Source organism: Megascapheus bottae, chromosome 6, assembly GCF_031878675.1.
Source record: "Megascapheus bottae isolate mThoBot1 chromosome 6, mThoBot2.hap1, whole genome shotgun sequence".
NCBI classification, from domain to species: domain Eukaryota; kingdom Metazoa; phylum Chordata; class Mammalia; order Rodentia; family Geomyidae; genus Megascapheus; species Megascapheus bottae.
In genome coordinates, this window is record NC_143514.1 from 59,264,247 (window position 1) to 59,275,978 (window position 11,732).

Genomic DNA, 11,732 nt, shown 5'->3' on the forward strand with positions numbered 1-11,732 from the left:
GAATTGAACCCAGGGGCCCCATGCATGCTAGGCAAGCACTCGATCACTAGACTACATGTCTGGCCTACATGGGCATATATTTTATATAAGTTGATATATATTTGAGGCTCTGCTGTATTCTGCTTTTCCATTTTTTTTTTTTTTTTTTTTTTTTGTTGGTCCTGGGGCTTAAGCTCTGGGCCTGGGCACTATCCCTGAGCTCTTCAGCTCAAGGCTATCCCCCTTCCCCTTGAGCCACAGTGCCACTTCCTGTTTTCTAGTTGTTAATTGGATATAAGAGTCTCACAGTCTTTGGTCTTTAGTGCCCAGGCTGGCTTTGAATTGCGATCCTCAGATCTCAGCCTCCTGAATAGCTAGGATCACAGGCGTGAGCCAGCACACTTGGCTTCCTCTTAATTTTAACAAGATATTATGTATGCCTTTAGCTGTTTAATGTCTATAACTCCACAGTAGTGGTCTCAACCTGGAATGGTTTTGCTTGCCAAGGGAATATTTGGCAATCTCTGAAAACACTGTAATAACCAATAAGCTAGTTTCCTGGCATTTAGTGAGCATAGAAAAAAAACATAGCTAAACATCTTACTAAGTATAAAATAGCCTCCACAATGAAGAATTATCTGGCCTCTAAATAATAATACTGAAATTTGGGGAAAAACAAAAAAACAAAAACAATGTGAGAATCTATACAGAGATATAACAGAGTTCTTGTACATATTTTGAGTTTGACTTAATATTAACATTTTGTATCATCCTAGTACATTCATCACAATGACAAAACTGACCTAAATGGTAGACCTTGATTTTACCAACTTTTTCACTAGTGTCCCTTTTGTGTGGAAAATCCAGTTCAGATCTCATGTTACATTTAGTCATCCTGTCTTTTGTTTTGTTTTTGTTTTTGTTTGCTAGTCCTGGGGCTTGACCTCAGGGCTTGGGCACTGTCGCTGAGCTTCTTTTGTTCAAGGCAAGCACTCTACCACTTGATCCACAATACTACTTCTGTCTTTTTCAGTTTCTGTGGTGCTGAGGACTCTAACCCAGGGCTTCATGTGTGCTAGGCAAGCACTCTACCACTAAGCCACATTCCCAGCCTATTTTACTTAATTTTATGGTTTTAGCCAGTCTGACCTCAAACTTGTGGCTTCTCTTGTTTCTGTCTCTATAGTGCTGGCTACTGTGCCAGGTTACCCCTGGTGCCCCTGTTTGATTTCCCCCCTTTCTTTGATCTCTGGCACTAAAAGTAATGTTAGATATTTAAAAATGAGAAATTTGAGGTTTCACAGAGAAAGTGACTTCTCTAAATCACAAAGCTGATTTATGTAGGCCAGGTGTTAGCAACATGATAGGGAAAGAGCACTGACTGAGGTCAAAATGGTAAAGATTCAGTTTGCCTGTGCCACTGACCTGTGTGACTTTGGGCAGGTCCCCTAATGCATCTGAATTTTATTTTCCTCATTGATGAAGAGAGGATGTGGAATAGAACTCAGCATCCGTGCCTTCAGTGTTTACTATTTTCCTTAGATTTAGTGCTGTTAGATGCTTGGACTACAGGTCCACATTTCATTTCTTTGGCCAGAGCTTGTACAGCTAAGGAGATAGAGTATTTTAAAGTCATGTTCAACAAGTTCTGTAATAGAGAAAGATGGAAAGTGCAGGGTATGGTGTGAGGATGAGGAGAGACGGGAGTGTGTGTGTGTACATGCGCATGTGTATGCATGGTGTCAGTACTGCAGCTTGAACTCAGGGCCTGTTCCTAAGCTTTTGTGCTCAAGGCTGGCAGTCTACCACTTGAGCCACAGGTTCACTTTCAGCTTTTTGGTGGTTAATTGGAGATAAGAGTCTCACAGACTTTCCTGCCTGGGCTGGCTTCAAAAAAACCCCACGATTCAAGCCAGGCAAGGTGGCTCCTGCCTGTAATCCTAGCTACTTGGGAGACTGAGATCTGAGGATCAACGTTCAAAGCTTGCCCTGGCACAAAAGGACCTGATACTCTTATCTCCAAGTAACTTCTAGAAAATGGGAATTGAGGCTTGGCTCAAGGGTAGGGCCATAGCCTTGAGCTGAAGAGCTCAGGGACAGTGCCCAGGCAGAATTCAAGCCCCATGACCCACAAAAACAACAACAACAACAACAAAAATCTCCAAAAAACAAAAAAATATGATCCTCACATAGTGTGCCAGGCAAAACTAAGCTCATTTACTGTGTTACCTCATTTAATTCTTAAGACATCCCTGAGATGCATGTTATTGTCTCTGTTTACTGGTGAGAGATTGAGATGCAGAGGCTTAGAAATGGAATACTCCAAAAAGGCAGCTTGGCGCCAGGGTTTTCTCCTAACCATAACCCTGTACTACACCTATCTGACACTCATACAAGTAAAGGGAAATGGAAGATTAAAAAATGCTTTTTAGCATCTTTGTGGGCTCTGTGGAATTTATTATTCGGTGCTCCATGTAGAATCAGTGATTACAGAGGGCACATTTAATCCTCAAATACTCGTTCTTATTTTCAAACTATTATTTTCGAATCTGAGACCTTGCATTTACACAAAGTACACTTGAACTTTTTAGTTCAATTGACAGATCAAGAGCTTACAGACAGGATATTGAATATTTTGACTGTATGTGCTGACCCTCGAAAGCAGTAATATGGATAGATCAAAATACTTTTACTAGAATATGGCAAGTATTAGGGACTTTGACTTCAAAGTGTATGTGTTTTATATGTATCTTTGTAGATAGACCAGTTTTCCATAAATAGAACCAGTCTTACATGAACTCTAAAAACCTTTTATAGCCATTTAAATCTAAGAAATATTTTAAGTATTTTGAAGTAGAATTATGAGCAATGCAAAATTTTACCTTTTTAGAGATTTGTGATAAGTAGAATAACTTGTGGTAAGTAGAATGCACAATACAATCTCCTTTCTTTTTTTTTTTAATGTGTGGTTCCTGGGGCTCGAACTTATGGCCTGGGCATGTCCTGGAGCCTTTTTGCTACCACGGGAGCCATAGCTCCACTTGTTTTTTTTGGAGGGGGGGGGGTCTGTCTTGGGGCTTGTGAACTCTGAGCCTGGACGCTGTCTCTGAACTCTTCAGCTCAAGGCTGCCACCCTGCCCCTTGAGCCACAGCACCACTTCTCCAGCTTCATTTCTGGCTGGTTTTGTTGTTGGTGGTGGTGGTAGTGGTGGTGGTAGTAATGAGGCTTGAACTTAGGGCCTGGGCACAGTCCCTGAGCTTTTTAGTTGAAGGCTAGTGTTTTGTTTTGTTTTACCTGAGCCACACCCTCACTTCCAAAATGTTTTGGTACTGAATTGGAGATCAGTCTTATGGATTTTTTTTTTCTTTTGTCAGTTGTGGGGCTTGAACCTCTGGGCTTGGGCACTGTCCCTTGAGCTCTTTTGCTCAAGGTACCACAGTGTCTCTTCAGTTTTCTTTGGGTTAATGGGAGATAAGAATCTGACATGATCCTTAGATCTCAGCCTTCTGAATAGCTAGGATTACCAGTCTAATCTACCAGTGTCCAATCAACTGTTCATTTAAAAATGCAAGTTCAGCCCTGAGAACCTCCTTTTGATCTTGGATAACTCATTCTTACTTGGGCATGGATTTATACCTTCTTCTCCTTCTCCTTCTTTTTTGGTTGGTCCTGGGGCTTGAACTCTGGATCTGGCAGTGTCTCTGAGCTATTCAGCTCAAGGCTACTACCCTACCCCTTGAGCCACAGTGCCACTTCTGGTTTTATAGTGGTTAATTGGAGATAAGAATCTCAATCTTTACTGCCCAGTCTGAGTTTGAACCTCAATCCTCAGATTTCAGCCTCCTGAGTAGATAGGATTATAGGCGTGAACCACCACGCCTGGCCAGTCTTCTTTTTTTTTTTTTTTGCCAGTCCTGGGCTTGAGCTCAGGCCTGAGCACTGTCCTTGGACTTCCTCAAGGCACCACTTCCAGCTTTTTTTTTTTTATTAAATAATTTTTTTATTGTGATTAATAGAAGGGTTACATTATATTCACCAGATAGAAGGTACATAACTTCACAAACATTGATACCCTTTCTCATGACATGGTCCCCATTTCCCTCCCACCCTCCCCCCTTCCAGCTTTTTTTTTATGTATGTGGTACCAAGGAATTGAACCCAGGTCTTCGTGCATGCTAGGCAAGGACTCTACCACTAGGCCAAACTCCCTGCCCCAGTCTTAGTAGCTATTATTTGAAAAACAAGCTACTGTTGTCATTTCTTCTGTGATGTAGCTTTTGTGGATCTAGCTGTCTTTGCAGATATAGGGTAGATCAGTTGTTTTAAGTCAGTCAAGTGTTTGGCAGGAGCGAGGAATACATAATCATCTCCTCCCCTCCATCAAGTTACCTTTTGTGGAGGCAGATGACTTTTCTTTTTTTTTCTTTTTTTTTTGCCAGTCGTGGGCTTGGGCTCAGGGCCTGAGCACTGTCCTTGGATTTTCTCAAGGTTAGAGCTCTTCCACTTGAGCCTCAACACCATTTCTGGCTTTTTTCTATGTATGTGGTACCAAGGAATCGAACCCCGGTCTTTGTGCATGCTAGGCAAGCACTCTACCACTAGGCCAAACTCCCGGCCCCAGATGACTTTTCTTATATTCATTTTCTTTCCCCAGGTCTATGAAGGGCTAGACATCATCACCAACAAGGTTTCTGCCCAAGAACAGAGTATATGCCAGCACCACATGATCAGCTTTGTGGATCCTCTTGTGACCAGTTACACAGTGGTGGACTTCAGGAACAAAGCAACTGCTCTGATATCCTTTTAAAAAGCCAGGTTATGCCAGGCATTGGTGGCTCATGCCTGTAATCATAGCAACTCAGGAGGTTGAGATCTGAGGATCAAGGTTCAAAGCCAGCTCAGGCACTAATGACCCTGAGATTCAGTTTATTTCCAATTAACCACCAGAAAATGGGAAGTGGCACTGTGGCTCAAGGGTAGGTTGTTAGGCTTGAGCTGAAGAGCTCAGAGACAATGCCCAGGCCCAGAGTCCAAGCCCCACACCAACCAAAAAAGAAAAAAAAAAACCAGGTTACAGCTGAGTGCTGATGGTGCACACTTGTAATCCTAGCTATACAGGAGGCTGAGATCTGAGGATTGAGGTTCAAAGCCAGCCCAGGCACAAAAGTCCATGAGACTTCTCCAGTTAACCCCTAGAAAACTGGAAGTGGCGCTGTGACTCAAGTGGTAGAGCGCTATAGCCTTGAGCTAAAGACAGGGCCCAGCCCAGAGTTCAAGTCCTATGACCAACCAAAAAAAAAAAAAGCCTTGAGCTGGACAGGGCCCAGCCCAGAGTTCAAGTCCTATGACCGACCAAAAAAAAAAAAAAAAGGCAGGTAGGTGGGGACAAAGCAGCCAAGGCCAAAGAAGGAGTTTTCTTTCTAGTTAGTTCCTGCAAAGCAAGGGTGTTCCATGACCTAAGCACCAATAGGTAGCATCACTGCCACATTGATGGGGCTTGAAAGATACAGTTCTCTTTCTACTTAAAAGTCTTGGCCAGATGCAGTGGCTCACGCCTATAATCCTAGCTACTCTGGAGGCTGAGATCTGAGGAACAAGGTTCAGAGCCAGCCTGGGCACTACACACTGTGAGACTCTTATCTCCAATTAAGCATTAATAAACGGGAAGTAGGGCTTTGTCTCCAGGGGTAGGGCGGTATCCTTGAAGAGCTTGGAGATAGGACCCAGGCACAGAGTTCAAGCCCCATGACCCACAAAAAATGACTTGGGGGCAAGTCTTGGCCACTCACTGCTGAATCTTAGGTCCTTCTCCAGAGCTACACAATTAGAACCTGCATTATGACAAGTGGGCCTGGGTGATTCTTATAGTGAAATTTGGGGAGAACTGTTTTAGTGACAATACTCAGATTTAGGACTGAAAGAAGTAGTTCTGAGGGGCCGGGGGTGGCAGGGAGGGAAATGGGGACCAAGACATGAGAAAGGGTATCGATGTTTGTGAAGCAGTGCACCTTCTATCAGGTGAATATAAAGTAACCCTTCTATTAATTACAATAAAAATATATGGGAAAAAAAGACGTAGTCCTGGATAAGACTGACATTTTTGAGAAAAGAGTAATATGACTTTCCTTAATCTTCAAAGTCTAGATTGCCTTTAGAATCTGAAATGCCAGATATTGAAACATAATGAAAATTTAATATGGAGTTTAGCATGGAATACTAGATAAATTATGGGTATAGACTAGAAAATCCCAGTTAGAGATTCAAATGGATTTATTTGTGTTATAAAATAATAAATAAGAAAGTAGTTAATGATTTCTGGGACAGTAAATTGTTTTGGAAAAAAAATTAGGTTCTCTTATGTGTTACATTACATATGCCATAATAAATTCTAGATTGATTTTGGATACACACACACAATGAAACTTCAAAGTAGATGGGAGAATATACAATTGATTGAGTAGAGGTTTTGTTTTTTTGGTTGGTTTGGGGGTTGAATCCAGGATCTGGGCATTGTCCCTGAGCTTTTTTTGCTTAAGGCTAACATTCTACTACCTTGAGCCACAGCATCACTTCTGGGTTTTTTTGATGGCTATTTGGAGATAAGTCTTAGGAACTTCCCTGCCTGGGCTGGCTTTGAACCATGATGCTCAGATCCTGAGTAGTTTGGAGTATAGGGGTGAACTATTAAGACCCAGGTTATTGGCCTATGAGGAGTCTTGTGTACTTTGTTCATAATTTTTTTTTTTTTTGCCTGTTCTGGGTTTGAGTTCAGGGCCTGAGTGTTATTCTTGGACTTTCTCAAGGCCTAACCTCTTCCACTTGAACCTCAGCAAAACTTCAGTTTTTTTTCTGTGTATCAAGGAATTGAACCTGGGTCTTTGTGCATGCTAGGCAAGCATTCTACCACGAGGTCAAAACTCCTGGCCCCCATAATCTATTTTTGATAATCTACCAGAGTTTGATTTTAGGGTCTTGTGTAATATATTGTACTTAATAGCAAAAACGTAAATTCCTACTTAGAGAAAAAAATATAAAATTTGTTTCACTCATAAATTCTTTTCACATGTGAAAATGAATAAATTGTAGCTACATGCATCAGTTGGCATGGAAGAATCACTTTTCAGGAAGAGTGTAAATGTGGGAAGTTACAGAAGAGTGCCTGTATGTATGTCCCATATATGTTACTATAAAAGCTAAAAAAGAAGCCGGGCATGATGGCTCACACCTGTAATCCTTGCTACTCTGAGGATCTCAGTTCAAAGCCAGCCCTGGCACTAAAGTCCATGAGACTCTTTATCACCAATTAACCACCAGAAAACCAGAAGTGAGGCTATTACTTAAGGGTTAGGGCAGTAGCCTTGAGCTGAAGAGCTCTAGGACCACACCCAGGCCCAGAGTTCAAGCTCCATGACTGACTAAAAAAACAAATGAAAACAAAAAAGCTAAAAAGGTAGCAGAGCTGGGGCCGGGAGTTTGGCCTAGTGGTAGAGTGCCTGCCTAGCATGCACGAAGACCCGAGTTCTATTCCTTGGTACCACATACATGGAAAAAAGCCGGAAGTGGTGCTGAGGCTCAAGTGGTAGAGCTCTAGCCTTGAGAAAGTCCAAGGACATTGCTCAGACCCTGAGCTCAAGCCCAGGACTGGCGCAAAAAGAAAAAAAAAAAAAAAAAAAAGGTAGCAGAGCTAACCAATATTTTATTTTTATTATTATTTTATTTATTTATGTTTTTGCTAGTTCTGTGGCTTGAGCTTGGGCCTGAGCACTGTCCTTTGGCTTTCTCAAGGTTAGAGCCCTACCACTTGAGCCACAACACCACTTCCATTTTTTTCTGTTTATGTGATACTGAGGAATCAAACCTGGGTCTTCATGTAAGGTAGGCAAGTACTCTACCACTAGGCCACATTCCCGGCTCTCAATATTGCTTTTTTACTGGGGACACCTACCCATTACTAATAATGTAAGAAAAGTGAGGGAATAATAACGTTTCAGAATGGCAATTCCATTTTAGATGGGAGGCAGGGGTTGTTGAGAATGCATATACTGGGAACTTCAAATATATTGGTAGTATTTTATTTCCCACATTGAATTCAAAAATGTTTGTTTTGTTATTAGGCTTCATAATTTATACATATTTCTTTGTACTAATATTGGGGCTTGAACTCTAGACCTTAGGTTTTTGCTTACCTTTTTCTACTCATGGCTGATTCTCTACCACTTGAGTCATACCTCCAGTTCCAGTATACAATGTACATATTACATATTTGCTCTTATGTAGAGTACTTTGTAATTAAAAAAGAAAGGAGCCAGATGCCAGTGGGTCACCCCTGTAATTCTAGCCTCTCAAGAGGCTGAAGTCAGCACAGGTAGGAAAGTCTGTGAGATTCTTGTCTCCATCAAATTGCCAAGACAGCTAGAAGTAGAGGGAGCCATGGCTCAAGTGGTAGAGCACTATCCTTGAGCAAAAGAAGCTCAAGGGAAGCACCTAGTCCCTGAGTTCAAGCCCTAGGACTGGCATCCAAAAAAACCCCCAAAAACTCAGTTTACTGTAAATACAACTTAAGAATAGATTATAGACCTGGAAGAAAATATTTGTAACATAAGCAAGGCAAATGGCTAATACAGTTAATATGTGATTTTTTTTTTTTCTAGTTTGGAGCTTGGACTCAGGACTTTGGCATTGTCCCTGCTCAAGGGTAATGCACTTCCACTAAGCCACGGTGCCACTTCTGATATTTTCTGTTTATGGTTCTGAGGAATGGAACCAGGGTTTTTGAAGAATTTTTGAGAAGTATTAATTCACAAAGGAAGAGACTCAAATGGAGTTAAATATAAAAAATATTTACCCTTGTTGCTAATCATGGCATACAAACAAAAACAATGAGATAATTTTTTTAACCTACCAAGTGGACAGATTGAAATATAGATAATGATGCTTGCTCTATCTGCTTTACAAGATTGTTGCATCAGATGAGATAATATGAAAGCCATCTTCAGATGGCTTATATGTCCAATTTAAGTTGTTGCTGTGAGACAATTCAGTTGTTTAGGAAAAAAACCATATAAAAAGGAGTGCTAATTAAGATTTTCAAAGAACAGAAATGAAGTGGAAGACTTAAAGGCTGGATACTTGAGTGTTGATAAAAGCCTATATCAGAATATTAGACCAAAAATACCTTATGAAGTATATACTAGCGAGGCACCAGTGGCTCACTGTGATAAAAGCCTTGTATCAAAATGTTAGACTGAAAGTAACTTATGAAATGTACACTGGCTAGGCAACTGTAAGCCTAGCAACTCGGGAGGCTGAGCTTGTAGGATCGTGGTTCAAAGCCAGTGGGGCAGGAAAGTCTATGAGACTCTTATCTCCAATGAATCAGCAAAAAACAGAAGTAGATCTGTGGCTCAAGTCATAGAACACTAGCTTTGAGCAGAAAAAGCCCAGGGACAATGCCCAGGCCCTGAATTCAAGTACCAAGACCTGCATTTAACAACAAAAGAAAGTAGAGAGGGGCCGAGAGTGTAGTCTAGAGGTAGAATGCTTGCCTAGCATGCATGAAGCCTTGGGTTTGATTCCTCAGTACCACATACACAGAAAAACCCAGAAGTGGTGCTGTGGCTCAAGTGGTAGAGTTCTAACCTTGTAAAAGCTCAAGGACAGTACCCAGGCATTGAGTTCAAGCCCCAGGATTGGGGGGCGGGGAAAGCATATAGAGTCCCATCACTTTTTTTGGCTGGTCTTGGGACTTGAACTCAGGGCCTTGGTGCTGTCACTGAGATCTTGTGCTCAAGCCTAGCTAGCCCTCTACCACTTGAGCCATAGCTCCACTTAAGGTTTGTTTTTGCTTTTGGTGTTTAATTGGAGATGAAAGTCTCACAGACTTTGCTGTCTGGGCTGGCTTTGACCACAGTCTTCAGATCTCAATCTCCTAAATAGCTAGGATAACAAGTGTGAGCCACTGGCTCAGCTCAGAATCCTAGTACTCTTTTTTTTTTGGCCAGTCCTGGGGTTTGAACTCAAGATGTGAGCACTGTCTTTGGGCTTTCTCAAGGCTAGAGCTCTACCACTTGCCCCATAGCACCACTTCTGACTTTTTCTGTGTCTGTGGTGTTGAGGAATCAAACCCAGGGCTTCATGCATGTTAGGCCAGCACTCTACCACTAGGCCATTCTCCCAGTCTCCTAGTAGTCTTTGAGGCAAGAAAATCAAGAGTTCCTGACTAGACTAAGCTAAGTAATGAACCTAACTACCAGCAAAAGTAATCAGCCAGCCTGTTTTGTTTTGAAATGATAGTCTTGCTCTGTTTGCCAGGCTGGTCTTAGCTCCTGAGCTTAAGTGATCAGCCTGTTTAATTCTCCCAAGAAGTTAGAGGTCACTTCTGGTTAAGTCAGCTTGTATTCTTCCTTTTTTTTTTTTGGCAGATCATAGGGCTTTAACTTGGCCTGGATGCTGTCCCTGAGCTCCTCAGCTCAAGACTACCCACCCTACCCTTGAGCCAAGCCCTACTTCCTGTGTTCTAGCGGTTAATTGGAGATAAGAGTCTCAGCTTCTTTTGTGCCCCGGCTGGCTTTGAACCTTGATCCTCAGATCTCAGTCTCCTGAGTAGCTAGGATTACGGGCATGAGCCACCGCGCCCAGCTCTTTCTTTCTTTCTTTCTTTCTTTCTTTCTTTCTTTCTTTTTTTTTTTTTTTTTTTTTTTTTGCTAGTTCTGGGCTTGGACTCAGGGCCTGAGCACTGTCCCTGGATTTTTTTCTCAAGGCTAGTGCTCTACCACTTGAACCACAGCACCACTTTTAGCTTTTTGCTACATATGTGGTACCAAGGAATCAAACCCGGGTCTTTGTGCATGCTAGGCGAGCACTCTATCACTAGGCCAAACTCCCGGCCCCCAGCTTTTCCTTTTTTTATAGCAGAGATCCAACCAGGGCCTTATAGATTGTAATCAAGTGCTCTACTACTGAGCTCTTCCCTGGAGAATCAAGCTTTTTAATTAAAAGGAAAATATTCATACTGAGGCCCAGAGAATAGGGTATTATTCAAGATTACAATAGTTTCAGGGCTTGGGCAAACACATTAAATGTTTTCCCATTAAATACATTTCCCCTCTCTTCTATTCTCTGTCTGGTATCTCACCAATTTTCCTTCCTCTTCTAGTTCCTAGCCCTTTTGCTAATTATGTTATATAATGATGTTTTAGTTTTCTCTGTAATTATATTCCCTATACTTAAAGAGAATAGAAAATGTGTTTTTCTTTTTGAAACACATAGCAGTGCTTTTTCTTTATGAGCCTTGATTGGTAACATTTTAAGTGTTATTGGGTTTCATTTTGATAGAAAGGTTATCTGGAAAAGAAAAAAGAAAGAGATTATCTGTTTCTGTGCCCACAGATTGACTGCTAAGGGAACAAGGGTGGAGAGGATGCTTTATCTAATTATAGAATTTGTTTTTTAAGTTAGCTGGGTTGATGATGGTTCACCTGTAAATCTAGCTACTGTGGAGGTTGAGAACTGAGGATTATGGTTCAAAGCCAGTCCAGGTAAGAATGTCTCTAAGACTCTCCAATTGATCACCAGAAAGGTTGGAGGTGGAGCTGTGGCTCTCAAGTTGTAGAGCATTAACGTTGAGCAAAGAAGCTCAAGATAGTGCCCAAGTCCTGGGTTCAAGCCCCAGAACCCCCCCTCTCCTCCCCACACACAAGATCTTTTCAGATCAAGCTCCAGGGGACGGACACACACACACACACATACACAC

At 41.8% G+C, this 11,732-nt stretch overlaps 1 protein-coding gene across 3 annotated transcripts in view; it reads left to right on the forward strand.

The window, feature by feature from the left end:
* The window catches only part of Trit1 (tRNA isopentenyltransferase 1), a 43,872-nt gene that overhangs the window by 9,882 nt on the left and 22,258 nt on the right, over positions 1-11,732 (forward strand). For all 3 annotated transcript variants that reach the window (XM_090335153.1, XM_090335155.1, XM_090335154.1), the window contains exon 2: positions 4,635-4,775. In XM_090335153.1, coding sequence (XP_090191279.1) covers positions 4,635-4,775 — 141 coding nt within the window. The remainder of the gene's footprint in view (positions 1-4,634; positions 4,776-11,732) is intronic.